The sequence below is a fragment of the Halichoeres trimaculatus genome, unplaced genomic scaffold, assembly GCF_033239565.1.
Source record: "Halichoeres trimaculatus isolate MK-OKI-2021-1 unplaced genomic scaffold, fHalTri1.1 fHalTri1_scaffold_10, whole genome shotgun sequence".
NCBI classification, from domain to species: Eukaryota; Metazoa; Chordata; class Actinopteri; order Labriformes; family Labridae; genus Halichoeres; species Halichoeres trimaculatus.
The window spans coordinates 967,338-982,404 of NW_027437187.1; the positions used below are offsets into that span (position 1 = coordinate 967,338).

The following is a 15,067-nucleotide window of genomic DNA, read 5'->3' on the forward strand; positions in this document are numbered from 1 at the left end:
GACAGACACTGACCTTTTAACCACAGAGTCAACAGACAGAAGAGACAGACACTGACCTTTTAACCAGGGAGTCAACAGACAGAAGAGACAGACACTGACCTTTTAACCACAGAGTCAACAGACAGAAGGGACAGACACTGACCTGTTAACCACAGAGTCAACAGACAGAAGAGACAGACACTGACCTTTTAACCAGGGAGTCAACAGACAGAAGAGACAGACACTGACCTTTTAACCACAGAGTAAACAGACAGAAGGGACAGACACTGACCTTTTGACCACAGAGTCAACAGACAGAAGAGACAGACACTGACCTTTTAACCAGGGAGTCAACAGACAGTAGAGACAGACACTGACCTTTTAACCACAGAGTCAACAGACAGAAGAGACAGACATTGACCTTTTAACCACAGAGTCAACAGACAGAAGAGACAGACACTGACCTTTTAACCACAGAGTCAACAGACAGAAGGGACAGACACTGACCTGTTAACCACAGAGTCAACAGACAGAAGAGACAGACACTGACCTTTTAACCAGGGAGTCAACAGACAAAAGAGACAGACACTGACCTTTTGACCACAGAGTCAACAGACAGAAGAGACAGACACTGACCTTTTAACCACAGAGTCAACAGACAGAAGAGACAGACACTGACCTTTTAACCAGGGAGTCAACAGACAAAAGAGACAGACACTGACCTTTTGACCACAGAGTCAACAGACAGAAGAGACAGACACTGACCTTTTAACCAGGGAGTCAACAGACAAAAGAGACAGACACTGACCTTTTAACCACAGAGTCAACAGACAGAAGAGACAGACACTGACCTTTTAACCACAGAGTCAACAGACAGAAGAGACAGACATTGACCTTTTAACCAGGGAGTCAACAGACAGAAGAGACAGACACTGACCTTTTAACCACAGAGTCAACAGACAGAAGAGACAGACACTGACCTTTTAACCAGGGAGTCAACAGACAGAAGAGACAGACACTGACCTTTTAACCACAGAGTCAACAGACAGAAGAGACAGACACTGACCTTTTAACCAGGGAGTCAACAGACAGAAGAGACAGACACTGACCTTTTAACCACAAAGTCAACAGACAGAAGAGACAGACACTGACCTTTTAACCAGGGAGTCAACAGACAGAAGAGACAGACACTGACCTTTTAACCAGGGAGTCAACAGACAGAAGAGACAGACACTGACCTTTTAACCACAGAGTCAACAGACAGAAGAGACAGACATTGACCTTTTAACCAGGGAGTCAACAGACAGAAGAGACAGACACTGACCTTTTGACCACAAAGTCAACAGACAGAAGAGACAGACACTGACCTTTTAACCACAGAAGAGACAGACAGAAGAGACAGACACTGACCTGTTAACCACAGAGCTAACAAAAAATAGAGAGAGACACAGTCAATAGACAAAAGATACACTGACTTTGAATCACATAGTAAACAGACAAAGGACACAGGCAGAAGAGATGAACACTTACCTTTTATCCACAGCAAACAGATAGAGGACACAGACAGAGGGACCATCGATTTGACATTACGTGTGTGATCAGGTTGACCCTGTAGTTGTTTCACCTCTGAAGATTGATTTCAGTTCCTGTGACCAATCAGAATGGAGTTTTTAACTCAGCCCAGTTTCAACTTAACAGATGTTATATCTGGACGTGTGACATGATACAGTTCACACTTTGTAAATGAGATACTTTGACAACAGACAAAAAAAATTTGTAAGGTTTGAGTTTTTGCACTGTGGTGTCAGTCAGTGTGAGGGTCTTCAACAGGGCATGCCAGGAGTATCTACGCAAAAGTGTGCAAACACGTGAAGTGTGTGTGTGTGTGTGTGTGTGTGTGTGTGTGTGTGTGTGTGTGTGTGTGTGTGTGTGTGTGTGTGTGTGTGTGTGTGTGTGTGTGTGTGTGTGTCTGAGGAAATATGCTGCTAGAATCCAGCAGGCTCTGGAAATAAACCGCAGGGTCAACAAACAAGAGAGACAGAGAGGGTTTGTGGGGTAAAAAACGTGCTCTCCCCTCTGTTTTCCTGTCTGCAGCGGGAACAGAACTCTCTGACTCCTCTGTGAACCGCCGGCTGTGTGAGGACACAACATGCACCCATGCAGAGTTTTCTTTGGAGGAGCTCAGGCCCAGGAAGGAAGCTCGTCCTCGGGAGAGGTGCCCTCTGGAGTCAAGGATCTGGAGGTCACTGCAGTGAGCCGTTAAATTCAACAGTGGCCAGCAGCGAGGACGAGTGCAGGAATGAGCAGAATCTAAAAGCAAACATGTTATCTGGGGGAACACTCACACTTTGTTACTTGAAGCCATCCATTTAGAGAGGAGGCAGTCAGAGTCAAAAGCAACAGCTGCTCTGAGAGGCTTCATCTACTTAAAGAAGGACCCGACTCTGTGGCTGTTTGAGCTTAGTGCTGGAGTCAAAGGAGGCTAAGACCAGGATCACTGTCAGCACTAAGCACTGAGGCTGTAATGTCATGTTCCCTCCACTGAAAAACAGAGCTGACTAACAGGAGCTTGGACGTCTGGACAATTTGGACCAGAGCCTCGACTGTCTGTGCCAAATCAACCAAGCAATGTGGTTAGATTTCAAAATATCACACCAAACAGGCCAATTAAAATCTTTTATCAGCTGCTGTTTCAAAATGAGAAGTCGAAAGAGGTCATCCTCTGAGGATTCTGGATGACTGTAACAGAGTTCATGGGAATCAATCCAGATACTTCAGCTCACACTAAAGAGGAGAGGAAACCAGCATTACAAGCTCAGCAGCCTGCTCTTTGTTTGTTCATATACTGCCATCTAGTGTCACTTTGCCCACTCTGTGGAAACTAGAAAAGAAGAACTGCAGAAACTCACAATCATGTTTAAAAACTAAAACTACACATAAGCAACCCAGCTGAGTGGTTCATGGAAATCTAAGAGATTTCAGCAATCACACAGGCTTTGGTGTTTCCATCACTGGTTGTTTCTAGATCACAGGAAAAGCAGCAAACAGAGTGAGCCCTGCCTTTCATTGCTTCCCTCAAAGTAACCAGTATGGGGTCAAAAAAAACAACAACCCAATTTAACTTAAGAAGCAGCTTGTGAGGAAATAAATAACTACAAGAGTGTCATTTTGAAATCAGATCTTTAATGATCAAAACACGTGTGGTAAACATCCATTCACAGCAGAGACAGAGGTGTGTTTTGTGCATCGTAGTGTTTTTGAAAACAAACTGTGACTTCCTGTTCACGTATAAAATTCAAACTTGAGCACTTATCATCTTTTTATTCATCTGTCCCCAGTTGGCAGCTCGGCAGGGCTTTTGTTTTGTGGTTTCTCTTAAGGCCACTGAGAAGGGAGACAAGGTCAGAGCAGACGTGAAGACTAAACACACTCCACACACACACACTACACAGACTCAACATGCACTCAACACACACTCACAAGGACGTCTGAATGAATCCAATGGCATGTCTTCCAGTCTTATTGCATAAAGCGTCTTTATAAAAACAGTAGAGCAAATGTCAGTTAGATTACTGCTCAGTATGTCACTCTGCACCATGATGACACCTGGGTCTGTGACCTTCAAATTAGACTCATTCATTTGACTGAGGTCAAGCTTACAGACTTCAACAGGCACTGATAAAGACAGCTTAACTTTGACAACATTGTGTTTTCTGATTGTGTGCTTCATTCATGTTCCTTTGTACCATTATCACTGGTGGGGAGATGAATTTGAATCCCTTTATCGTAATCATGTCCTTGGTTTTTAAAAAGTACAATCTTCTTACCTACAGGCAGCAAAGCGAGCCACCAGACCACCATGGAGCATGAAGGTGAGTCCAGCAGTGAGCACCTTTCCTGGAGTTGTAGACGGGTCTGTTTGCTCTCATCGAGACTTGTGATTAAAGAGTTTTGGCTGGGTTGGTGTCGACATACAAAGACAGTCTGTGAGTTCAGGTCCCTGTGCAGCACAGTCACCTCTCTGTGTGTCACAGCGAGGTTTCCTTAGAGTCAGGCACCACGGGTTTGAAGGTTAAGATCTCTGTAAAGGTGTGACCTGAGGACAGAGGCACAGATCAATCAAACACGACAGCTCATATTGTCTTTCTCCCTCTGACCTCCATCCTCCTGACACCACATCCTCTTTATTCACTGATCCTTTTACGTAGGGCTGCACCTTCCCTGCACCCTAAAGAATTCTCGGTATCTTCATCGATGAAGCTATCTGTTACACCCGGGCTGTTGGCTAAAAATATACCTGCTTATTCATTCTACAATCAAATCCAGCCTCGCTGAGCCCCAGAAACTGACTGTCTGCTGCCAGCTGTATATCTTCTGTGTAATGGTGATATCTTTATTACAGGGGTAATGCTCTGGACACTGTGGGTTGGGTTCACAGAAGAATCACACGCCTCTCCACTTCCTAAATCTGTGCAAATGAGAGAGAAAGACTGCGTCCAGTCCGTCTGTGTGTTTGTGTGTGTGTGTGTGTGTGTGTGTGTGTGTGTGTGTGTGTGTGTGTGTGTGTGTGTGTGTGTGTGTGTGTGTGTGTGAGTGTGTGTGTGTGTGTGAGTCTGTTCAAACCTTCTCCTCAGTCTGAATCTACATGCCGAAGTCTGAGGAGTGGTCAGATGATGTGTGAAGGCTGTGTTAAGGCCTGCAGGGGGGGTACTGGGGGTGGTGAGACTGAAGGCATGGGTGCAGTAAAGTGGGCAAAGAGCTGAAATGTGACAGCTTTGTTGGTTTAAACTGGGAGGATTGGTTTGTCAGGTGGGAAATCAGTGTGGCTGGAGTCGCCTGCTTAAATGTGTGGTATCATGTCACATCTGCATATGAGTCCTGTCAGCTCAGACCCTATATATATATATATATATATATATATATATATATATATATATATGTATATGTGTGAAAATTAAAAAAATGTACAACTGAGTCAATTTTTCTCGTGTGTTTTTCTCATTTCACATAGCTCAGAGAAGAAATAAAGATCTTTGATACCAGGGGCTGCTACTACAGGTCAGAGCTGACAGGGGGGAACCTGGGAGTCTGCTTCATCCCTTTACTTAAAGAAGACAAAAAGAGCTCTCTTAGGAGCTTTACACTGTGGACTGATGAAAGAGACTCTCATGTTTGAACATGTTGAAGCTTACAGATGCCACAGATCACTCTCTGAAGAAATGCTGACAGATGAGGATCTGCAGCTGAGTGTTCAGCTTCTGAGTGTGAGGCTGGAAAACACCATCACCCTGTCTCTGCAAAACTCACACCACCCTGGTTTCTGTGAACCCTGAAACTGAACCCAAACTCCACCTCAGAGTTTCATGTGATTTTCAATAAGAACAAATCCAGCTGCACGTTGTCCCTGATATGCTGATTGCCCCCTGAGCAAACAAAGGAGAAATGATGAAACTAGATCCTTACGTTTCCACTGACTAAGTGACAGCTCGCTGTTATCTATCGTGTGGTCGTATGGCTGCGCTTCAGTCTCCTCCTCTGGTTCTCTGAACTCTGCGAAGTACGGCAGTGTCAGGGCCTCTGCAGCCATCACCCTCTCCTCTGGATCCAGCAGCAACATGTGCTCCAGCACAGACACGGCTGAGGATGAGCAGAGGACGGATCAGTGAACTCGGGCCGCTTTGAGAGTGGGACTGGAAACAGATCAGACTGAGCAGGTCTCACCTTGTGGATTCGCTGAGGAGAACATCTTCTGGAGGTCTTTCTTCTCCACTTTAGGAAGACTTCTGATGTAGCCTTTGGCCTGAGAAAATGAATGAATGCACCATGTTAACACTGACAGGACTTTTCATCAGAGGGTGGATCTGTTACTCACATCTTCAGATTCCAGTTTGGATATAAACTCCTGAGTCGGGGTTCCTGTGATCTTCATGATCTCTGACAGCTGATCCAGGTCTGACGCAGGGGTCAAGGGTCAAACAGTGAAACATTTACTGATATAAGAACAGTCTTATGAATATTTTATGAATTTAATATAAAGCTGAGTGAAAACCACCTTTTTATGATCTGCCTGTCTAACTTGTGCATTATAAACAAATATTATTGTTATAGTTAATGTGCTCCACACTCTGAAACACTCTCCAAACATTATCCACTCAGCCAGCTGCTCTGACAGCTCTGACTGACCATGCCTTACTTTTTTACTACTTTTATATACTGTCTTTTATACCTGTGGTAATAAACTCAACACCACTCAGCCTAGAGTCAAATGTGTCTTGTTTTTGCCTGGGTCGTAGTAAAGGACACGGTCACTGCCTTTAAAGAGCGGTTTTCCCTGCAGCATCTCTGCCATGATGCAGCCCACAGACCAGATATCCACTGAGGAAGAAACACAACAAGAAGATAAAGAATAACGCTGTCCCTCTCTCAGACAATCTGAGTGTACAGGTGCAGGACATCAGGAGCCTGTGGAGAGAAGCTGATCACTGTCAGAGCGCCTGCTGTGGAGAGACCATCACCTGGTGGATAAACTGAAGCATTACATCTGAAAAAGCACCTTTTAACACATTAAAGGGGACTGTGAGGAGTTTCTAAGTGATCTTGCAAAAGGCTCCCTTCTGCTTGATCCTAATCCACACTTTAAAATGAGATTATCAGCACCAATATAGATTATTACTAAATTCTGCTTCTTAGCTTCCTGATTGGGTTGAGCAGGACCAAAATGATTTACAGCACATCTAAGTCTCTATAATGACACTACACCAACTGATGAAGTTAAGAAGTCAGAAGAGAGATATGTGTTTTTCTCTGCTGAAAATGATTTCTGTGATTAATTTTGTAGTGATGGTGGATACTGGAGCCAAACTGTCAGACAGAAAAAGGACAGAAGAAGAGAAGAAAGATAAACAGGAGAGAGACAGAGAATGAGCTAAAGACTACAACACAGGCTAAAGGCTAAAACATGGGATAAAAGATAAAACACATGCCAAAGGCTAAAACACAAACTAAAGACTAAAACACAAGCTATAAAGGCTTAAACACAAGCTGAAGATTTAAATACAAGCTAAAGACTTAAACACAAGCTAAAGGCTAAAGCACGAGCTAAAGGCTACAACATGAGCCAAAGGCTGAAACACAGGCTAAAGACCAAGGCAAAACAAGGTTAATCTGTTTGTGCTTATGTTCACTCCAGCCAACAGTCAACAGTTATTCTGCAGTGGTCTGTTCAAACTTGAGAGTCTATCAATAAGTCATGTCATTGTGACAGTGTGCATGAGACTCCCAAAAGGTGGCGCTATAGTCCACTTCAAACTGATAGTCCTCACAGCCCGTTTAACACATGGGACTCTAATTTCGTGGTGCAGCGCAGGGGGCGAAAGCCTGGTGCACCCCGCGCAGTGTTAATTTAATGCAGTGCACCGCCGTGCGCCGCCAATTTGACAATTTGGTAGACCGTCTGCGTAGAGATGGGTGTGATGGCGCGCCAGGGGGAGTTCACGGCGCACCAGGGGGAGGTGTCAGCAGATTCATGTTGGCGCAGTGACAATTTTGTGCCAAAAACAGTGCAGAAAGTGCGTTGAAAGCTCGCCAGCTCCAACCTGGTCTATTCTCGCCGCAAAGTGGAGCGCACCCTCCGCAGCTGTAATTTGGTGACAGGCGCACATGTGCGCGCATGTCATCAAAGCCCCAGAGGCAGGTTTCCAGAGTGTCAGGCACATTTTAATGCAATAAACAATCACAGTAATCACTATTTAATGTAACCGTCTGAACCAGCATATACATTTATATCTATATTAACTGTCCCGTCACATCTGATGTCAGATTAAAGCCGTTTGTCATAATGGAAAGTTAACCTGACGGCAGCTGGAAGTTTGATGCACATCTTACAATTAAACAATAAACAGCCTTAACATCTGATACTGAGTATATATCTGGTTCTCTCATTTCATTTAATTCAAAGAAAAGAGGGAGAGAAAAGACGACGAAAAAAGAGACAAAATAAATGTATGTCACTCAGGATTTACCCGTGATTTCCCATATTTCTCTGTTTTAGTCTTTATTTTTAACGTGATCTAAAAAGATGGAGTACATTGTTGTAAGGAGGATGAGGTGGAGACACTGGGAGAGTATACAGTATATCACCGTATACAGTATATCACCGTATACAGTATATCACCGTATATAGTATACAGTATATCATATCAGGTTCTGTTATTTGGTGATGACAAACCAGGAGTGCAGGTGGATCAAAAGTATTCTGAATGGATAAGCCAGCTGTGTAACTGTCTCTTCATTTTGTACTCCTATTAATGACAAAGGAACAGATTACATCTGTCCCAGGAGCTGGCCCACACTGTGACACACTTCGTGTCCTCCGATGTGCCCCGCTGTCCATTCTCCTGCAGCAGGGACAGCGGCTCTGACCGTCTCCCCTACCAGCACTGTTTCCGAGGTGCTGGGGATCACTCAGACCAATCAGACGCTGCGCCTCGGCCGCAGCGCATTTAAAGGCGAGGAGAGGCGCTTATTTGATTGGTGAAAACAGCGCTCAGCTGTGTTAAACCCACTCACGGCTTTTCTCCTCCCTCTCTGCCATTTGTGCGGAGGGAGGCGTGGACGCGCTAATCTGCGCCTCTCTGCGCCTTGACTGCGTCTCTCTTGGCGCTGCAGGAAAACTTGCAAAGTGCACCGGTCACGCCCTGTCTGCACGGCGAAGGCCAGCGCAGGGCAGGTGCGCCTGCGCTTGCGCCTGGTCTACGAAATTAGAGCCCATGGTGTTTAATATGACAACAAAGAAAAGCGTAGCAGTGTTGAACCCTTGTGGTTTGCTTTAACTTACTAACCCAAGAATGTCCTGTACCAAAAATTACTATAAAAATATAACAAATTAACATTTTTTTCCTACTTTTTTGCTCAGATCATTTAATTGTTGAATTAACTTGAATCCTAGTCAAAAAACAGCAAAATTTTATTTATTTATTTTTTATAATTTTAACGCCTTAAGTGCCTATGATAACATGGTGTCACTTTTTATTTGAAAAAAAAAAAACATACATAATGAGTTATTTTCCATTTAATAAATGTTGGAGGGCTAGGGTATTATTTGAGATGAGACTAAAGTATTGTAGTGCTTGGGATCTTTTGAAGACTTAACTCTGTCTGGATGTGTGTGGGTGGGAAGTACTTCACACAACCAAGGGAACCATGTGCACCGTTCAACATCCAATGTAAGACTGACAGCTTAGATGGAAATCTTGTTAAGTCTCATATGCGCTCCTGTCACTCTCACTCACAGACCAGCCTATTGGATCTAGCATACGGAACACCACAAACAAATAAGAAAAAGGGGGGACTATTATGAACTGTATTAGACCCTGACAGTATACAGAAGATGAGTGAGAAAACTGCGTTTGGTGCAATTTTTTCAGTGCCAGATTCTTCATTTACTACCCTTCACAGTAAACAGGGGACGGAATTGTCCCACTGAGTCCCATTATAACTACAGTTTTTAAAAATGCGGATTATTTTCACCCTTACACCCTGGGAACTTTCAACTACAGGAGATGAACTCCACCCAGAAGGTCAAAGTCTAACAAGAAGTCCAACAAGAGCAGAAAAGCTGCTTGTTGGATGTAAAGGTTGTTCAGGGAAGTAGTAATCACATGCTGAAGCAGAAACTCTGAGTCTGGGGCAAACGAGAACATTAAAACCTCTGATTCATGCTCCATCACAGGGTGTAGCCAGGGCCCAGTGCTAATGGGAAGCACCTGACGTGACACAGAGATGAAAGAAGACTACATGAGAGCGACTTTCCCTTCCATTAGCTCTTCATTACCTGTCTGAGTGTAGCGCATCCAGCTCAGAATGACCTCCGGGGCTCTGTACCAGCGAGTCACCACGTAACCCGTCATCTCGCTGTCCGCCTGCCGAGCCAGACCGAAGTCCAAGATCTGACGGGACACCAGATGAAACAGAGTTAGGCACATTTACATCTGCTCACAGCCAGTTAACGGCTCTGCTAATGAGTCTGCAGGGACCAAAGGAGGACACAGAGCCAGCAGAGGAAGTCCAGTTCATGTGTGACATTAACATTCAAGTTTTCCTGTCAGGGTCATAACTCCATAAAGCAAACAAGCTGGCGTGATCAGAATCATGATGCATTGTGTTTGTTGGGGTCATGGGGGGTTGTCTGTACCTTGAGCTCACAGTCTTGGTTGACAGCGAGGTTTCCTGGTTTTAGATCCTGCAGAGTTGATGTGAACAATGAAGCAACAAAAAGAATCAAACCATCAAGTTATAGAAAAATGACCATGTTTGAAAGAGAAGTCAGTCTTTGTCTTCTTACAGGCACGAGGAGAGCAGACTTACCCTGTGAATGATCCCAGCAGAATGAATGTACTGTCAAACAGAGCAGAGTTAACCTTCATCAGTGAAGTCATGACGTTCACTGAGGTACCAAGAAAGAGGAGAAGAAAATCTCTCTACCTTCAGCCCTTTGAGCGTCTGATAAACCAAATACTGGATTTTTTCCTCGGACAGTCGCTGCAACTTCATCAGCTTCCCCAGATCTGTCCCCATGAACGGCATCACCAGGTAGCTGCAGGTGAGATGCAAAACCCACATGACAGAAGCGGTTTTGTAAGACACAAAAACGTGCTGCAGGTAGTCTCCCAGCTTTGTTTTCATGGCTGCATATGCTTTTTGAGAAGGACGACTACTTGTTCACTGAGTATCCCACAGTTACATTACATCACACATGCCAGAGGAGCCCATTCATGTGTGAGTGCTGAGTCTGGGTGTTAACAGTAAGAGGCTTCTATCTGTCTTCCTTCAGTGAATGAAGCTCAAACACAAACTGATTTTCTTCTGATTAACATCTCTTCAGTTTGATAAATAACAACATCACAATGCAGATCAGTCTGAAGTCAGGCTTTGTCAGGTCAGTACGGAAGCGTGTTGCATTCACTTGAAGAAAACAACAACAACAGGTTTTTCAGAGTAATTTATTCTTCAGTTTGTTTTTTATGGTAATTAATTTTGTTTTTCTGATAATTTTTTTTATTTGTTTGTTTTTTGTTATAATTATTTCTGTTTTTGTGAGTTATCTTTTCTGTTTTCAGATTACTTTTTTCCTGTTTTTCAGAGTAATTTTTTCCTGAAGTATCGAGATACTTCGAAATCCCGAGAGAACCTCAATCTGCTGTTTTTCGTGGTAATTTTTTCCTCCTGATTTTATATCTCGATACTTCAGGAAAAAAATACTCAGAAAAAACGGAAAAAGTAATCTGAAAACAGAAAAAAAATTACTCATAAAAACATAAATAATTATAACAAAAAAACAAACCAATATAATAATTATAACAAAAAACAAACCAATAAAAAAATATCAATCAGAAAAACAAAATTAATTACCACAAGAAAGAAACTGAATAATAAATTACTCTGAAAAACCTGAGTTTTTTTTTTCTTTAAGTGAATGCAACACGCTTCCATAGGTCTGTCCTCAAGAGGAGAAGAAAACTGCTTTAAATGATTGGAGGTCCTGATGCATTCAGGTACGTCAGGAAATCTGAACACTGATTATCTTTAGTGACTCATCATCAACAGATCAGTGTGTCAGTGTGAATGTTTATCCTAAACCAGGGATGTCCAACTTGTGCCATGGAGGGCCAAGAGGCTGCAGGTTTTCTTTCCAACCAAGAACTCCACCAGCTGATTCCACTGATTACCTCACCTTCAAGCAGAGAGCAGGGACTAATCAGTGGAATCAGCTGGTGGAGTTCTTGGTTGGAAAGAAAACCTGCAGCCTCTTGGCCCTCCATGGCACGAGTTGGACATCCCTGTCCTAAACACTGATAGCTGCTCTTCATACAGATATCTAATCAGACAGAGAAAGAAACCCTGCCTCCTAATTGGTCAACACTCAGACAGGCTACAATCACAGAATAAGAATATTTCCCCAAGCTGCAAATCAAAAGCTTGGAGAACAGATTCCACAGAGTGTGTAGAGATTAGTGCACGGGTGAAAGAAAGACAAATGCTTCCTTCAAGAGCAAACACCATAAAGAGCACTCACAAGTCGTTGAACATGTCGACAGAGAGGTCGGCGGTAAACACGTCTAACAGGCCAATCACCTGCAACAGAGACATTCTTCATACCAAACAGCAAACCAGATGAATCAGGGAAAATGAAATAAAATGTACAATAAATAGTGAATCTGTGTGTATGTTATGTCTCACATTTTCATGTTTCATGTGTTTGAGCAGTTTCAGCTCTCTGAAGGATCGCTTGGCAAACAGCTCCGACTGGAAAGGCCTGTACAGCTTCTTGATGGCCACTTTGCCCCCTGACCTGACATCTACTGCAGAGCTGAGGACAGAGTGGAAACACACACACACACACACACACACACACACACACACACACACACACACACACACACACACACACACACACACACACACACACACACACACACACACACACACACACACACACACACACACACACATATCAGAGGATGTGAGATGGACTCTGTATTTAAGAACATCATCTGATCTGCTAAATGACCAGAGGAGGAAATAGTAAACTAAATTATAATCTAATCTGGGGCAGAGACTTCTCCAGATTGTAATCTAATCTGGGAAAGTCTCTGCGAGCAGGGAAATGATGCTATCTCTGAGAGAGACACTGAAGATCGATTTCAACACACACATCAGAAAACTCAGATCTCATTGGGGAAAGTCTTCCTCACTCATTAAGTTTGTATAAGTATGACAAACGTCTTATTTCAAGACACTTTCTGGCAGCTTCCACTCACCACAAGCATCTCAAGCATTATTTTTGACACATCTAAAAACAAGGGGTTTATCTGGCTAAAATGAGCTGCAGTGAAATGAGAGAAAATGCCGCACTCTAAAAAGGGTTGTTCACAAAATAAATTCTATTGACCTAAACATGAGAGAAATGACTGAGTGCAGTTTGATATATTATTCTGTTGATCATATCAAATGTAAATGGATTGCATTTAACTCATTTTTGTTTGAATATCAACTGATAATTACTTTATAACTGTGGCTCCGTTAGTAGCTTATGAAAGAGTAACATACTCTCTCTTGGACAAATTAGATCAGTATGATTTAACATGGAGCCCTCTTACAGCTTGGCTTTCAGTGTCAGTATCTTGAATGGTCAATTAGTTTGAATCATTTTGACATTGGACAGATATGTTATAGGGAGAACAATGTGCACATTGTTTTTTATTTATTTATTTATTTATTTATTTTTATTTATTTATTTATTTATTTTTCCTTCTTCTTTTCTCTTCTTCTCGTTTTTGTCTTTATCAAGCAGTATGCCAGTCTTAAGATTCTATGAGGAGCAAGGGGAACTGTTTTTCTTGTATTCTGTGTTTAAAAAACTATAAAAAATGATGAAACACATAAAATGACCCCCATTATCCTTCGTTCCCTCATCACTCGTGGTCACAGTAACTATCATGTTTTCTTGTTTTTTTTTTTTTTTTCAATAAAATGTTCTTTGATCCATGTCACATTATTCCAAACCATCAGACTCCCAAACAGAACACACCAGTCCTCTCCTGGAAACACTTCACTCTCATGTGTTACTGTTCATTTAACAGGAAACACCCTGAAACAAAGAGATACTCGTTTGTTTCACTTCTGCATCACTTTCCCTAACCTAGATGACAGCATGAGTGGCTCATGGTGACAAAGGCTCAGTTTACCCTGGTCTCCCCTAGAGAGACACACACACACACACACACACACACACACACACACACACACACACACACACACACACACACACACACACACACACACACACAGCCCCCTGCCCTGCTCCTCTGTGCAGTGTTTGTCCGGGAGCAGGGGGCTCCGTCTCCGCTCTGCTCTCGGGCCTGTTCATGTGTTATTAAGTTGCTTTGAGTAGCTGCGCACTTTGTTCTCCGCCCACAGAGTTAATCATTCATAACAAAGGCTCGGAGCGCTGAGAGGCGCATAAAGGTGCCTGGAAAGCTGCTTCTTATTGTTGTGAGTGTGAGTGTTAACTTGGCAGAGCGCACTATGTCACTCTCAAGCACACACACCGTTCTCCATAACACACCGCCAGCTCCGACGAGATGACGGGAGAGGTGCAGTGAGGTGAAGGTGAGAAAGTCTCCATCCTATCAGGAAGTGAAGCGCAGCCAAGCTGTGTGTGAGAGACACAGTGTGTGTGTGTGTGTGTGTGTGTGTGTGTGTGTGTGTGTGTGTGTGTGTGTGTGTGTTAAGAAGGGCGCTCACTTTTTCTTTTGTTCTGCTCGCACATGGCGGTCTGTGTGAAACCATCTGTTCCGTGTCTTCTTTTGTTAAAATGCCACACACACACACGCACACACACAGCCACAGCAGCAGCAGCAGGCGGACCGGTGATCACAGCTGTTTCGGTATCCCAGGATCCACTTACCAAACCGTCCCGTACGCTCCGGTCCCCACCTGCCTCAGGTCCCGGTACCGCTCCGGGACTTCCCACGCGGTTTTGTTGACTTCCTGGCGGTAATACCCGGGTCTGACTCGCTTCGTCATATTTATTTGGTTAGATGAATAAAAACAGAGTCCTGCTGAGGGTCTAGTTTGGTTGTTTCGCCTCCTCTGTCGCTACACACCCATTGTTCCAGATCCACCTATGCGCGAAGCCTCGATGGTTGCGCAGCAGCTGTGCGTGCGTGCGTGCGTGTGTGTGTGTGTGTGTGTGTAAGCGGCTCAGGGCGCACCCTGAGGTCACCAAACGCCACTCCCGAGTCTCGTTGGAGGCCGACAGCTAAAGGTGAGGAGCTTGGCGTAATGTGCGTAACCCGGGACTGGTCTGGAGTGCCAGACCCAGCTTTACGGAGTGTCTGTAAAGGTCCCTGAGAGATGTGTCCGCGGTGTCTGTGCAGGTTGGAAATGTCTGATGCATGCTGGGACATGAGCGTTACTGACGCCCCGGGGTGCAGCTGCGTGAGGTAACAGCACAGTGCAACCCGCGCAGCAGGAAGCAGAAGAAGGAAACCAGTGGTAGATAAACCCTGGTGTGAGCCCAGCGTGG

The 15,067-nt window shown here is 44.0% G+C and overlaps 1 protein-coding gene across 1 annotated transcript; it reads right to left on the bottom strand.

Moving 5' to 3' along the window:
- Nucleotides 1–3,185: 3,185 nt before the first annotated feature.
- On the bottom strand, nucleotides 3,186–14,986 carry mapk12a (mitogen-activated protein kinase 12a). Its single transcript, XM_074678059.1, has 12 exons — nucleotides 14,447–14,986; nucleotides 12,217–12,346; nucleotides 12,053–12,111; nucleotides 10,462–10,573; nucleotides 10,345–10,374; nucleotides 10,172–10,219; nucleotides 9,812–9,926; nucleotides 6,283–6,354; nucleotides 5,852–5,931; nucleotides 5,701–5,779; nucleotides 5,443–5,616; nucleotides 3,186–4,075 (listed from the first exon to the last, which is right to left on the bottom strand). The coding sequence occupies exons 1-12, from the start codon at nucleotides 14,563–14,565 to the stop codon at nucleotides 4,008–4,010; spliced, it is 1,086 nt and encodes a 361-aa protein (XP_074534160.1). The 5' UTR covers nucleotides 14,566–14,986; the 3' UTR covers nucleotides 3,186–4,007.
- Nucleotides 14,987–15,067: the final 81 nt, after the last annotated feature.

What these genes read in the sequence shown, in the direction of transcription:
- mapk12a (XM_074678059.1), bottom strand. Translation starts at nt 14,565, where the DNA reads ATGACGAAGCGAGTCAGACCCGGGTATTACCGCCAGGAAGTCAACAAA. An exon ending in CTGCTGGGATCATTCACAGG is followed by an intron (nt 10,220 to 10,344) that starts GTAAGTCTGCTC and finishes TCAACTCTGCAG; the next exon opens with GATCTAAAACCAGGAAACCT. An exon ending in GCTCTTTAAAGGCAGTGACC is followed by an intron (nt 5,932 to 6,282) that starts GTGTCCTTTACT and finishes CCCCTGCGTCAG; the next exon opens with ACCTGGATCAGCTGTCAGAG.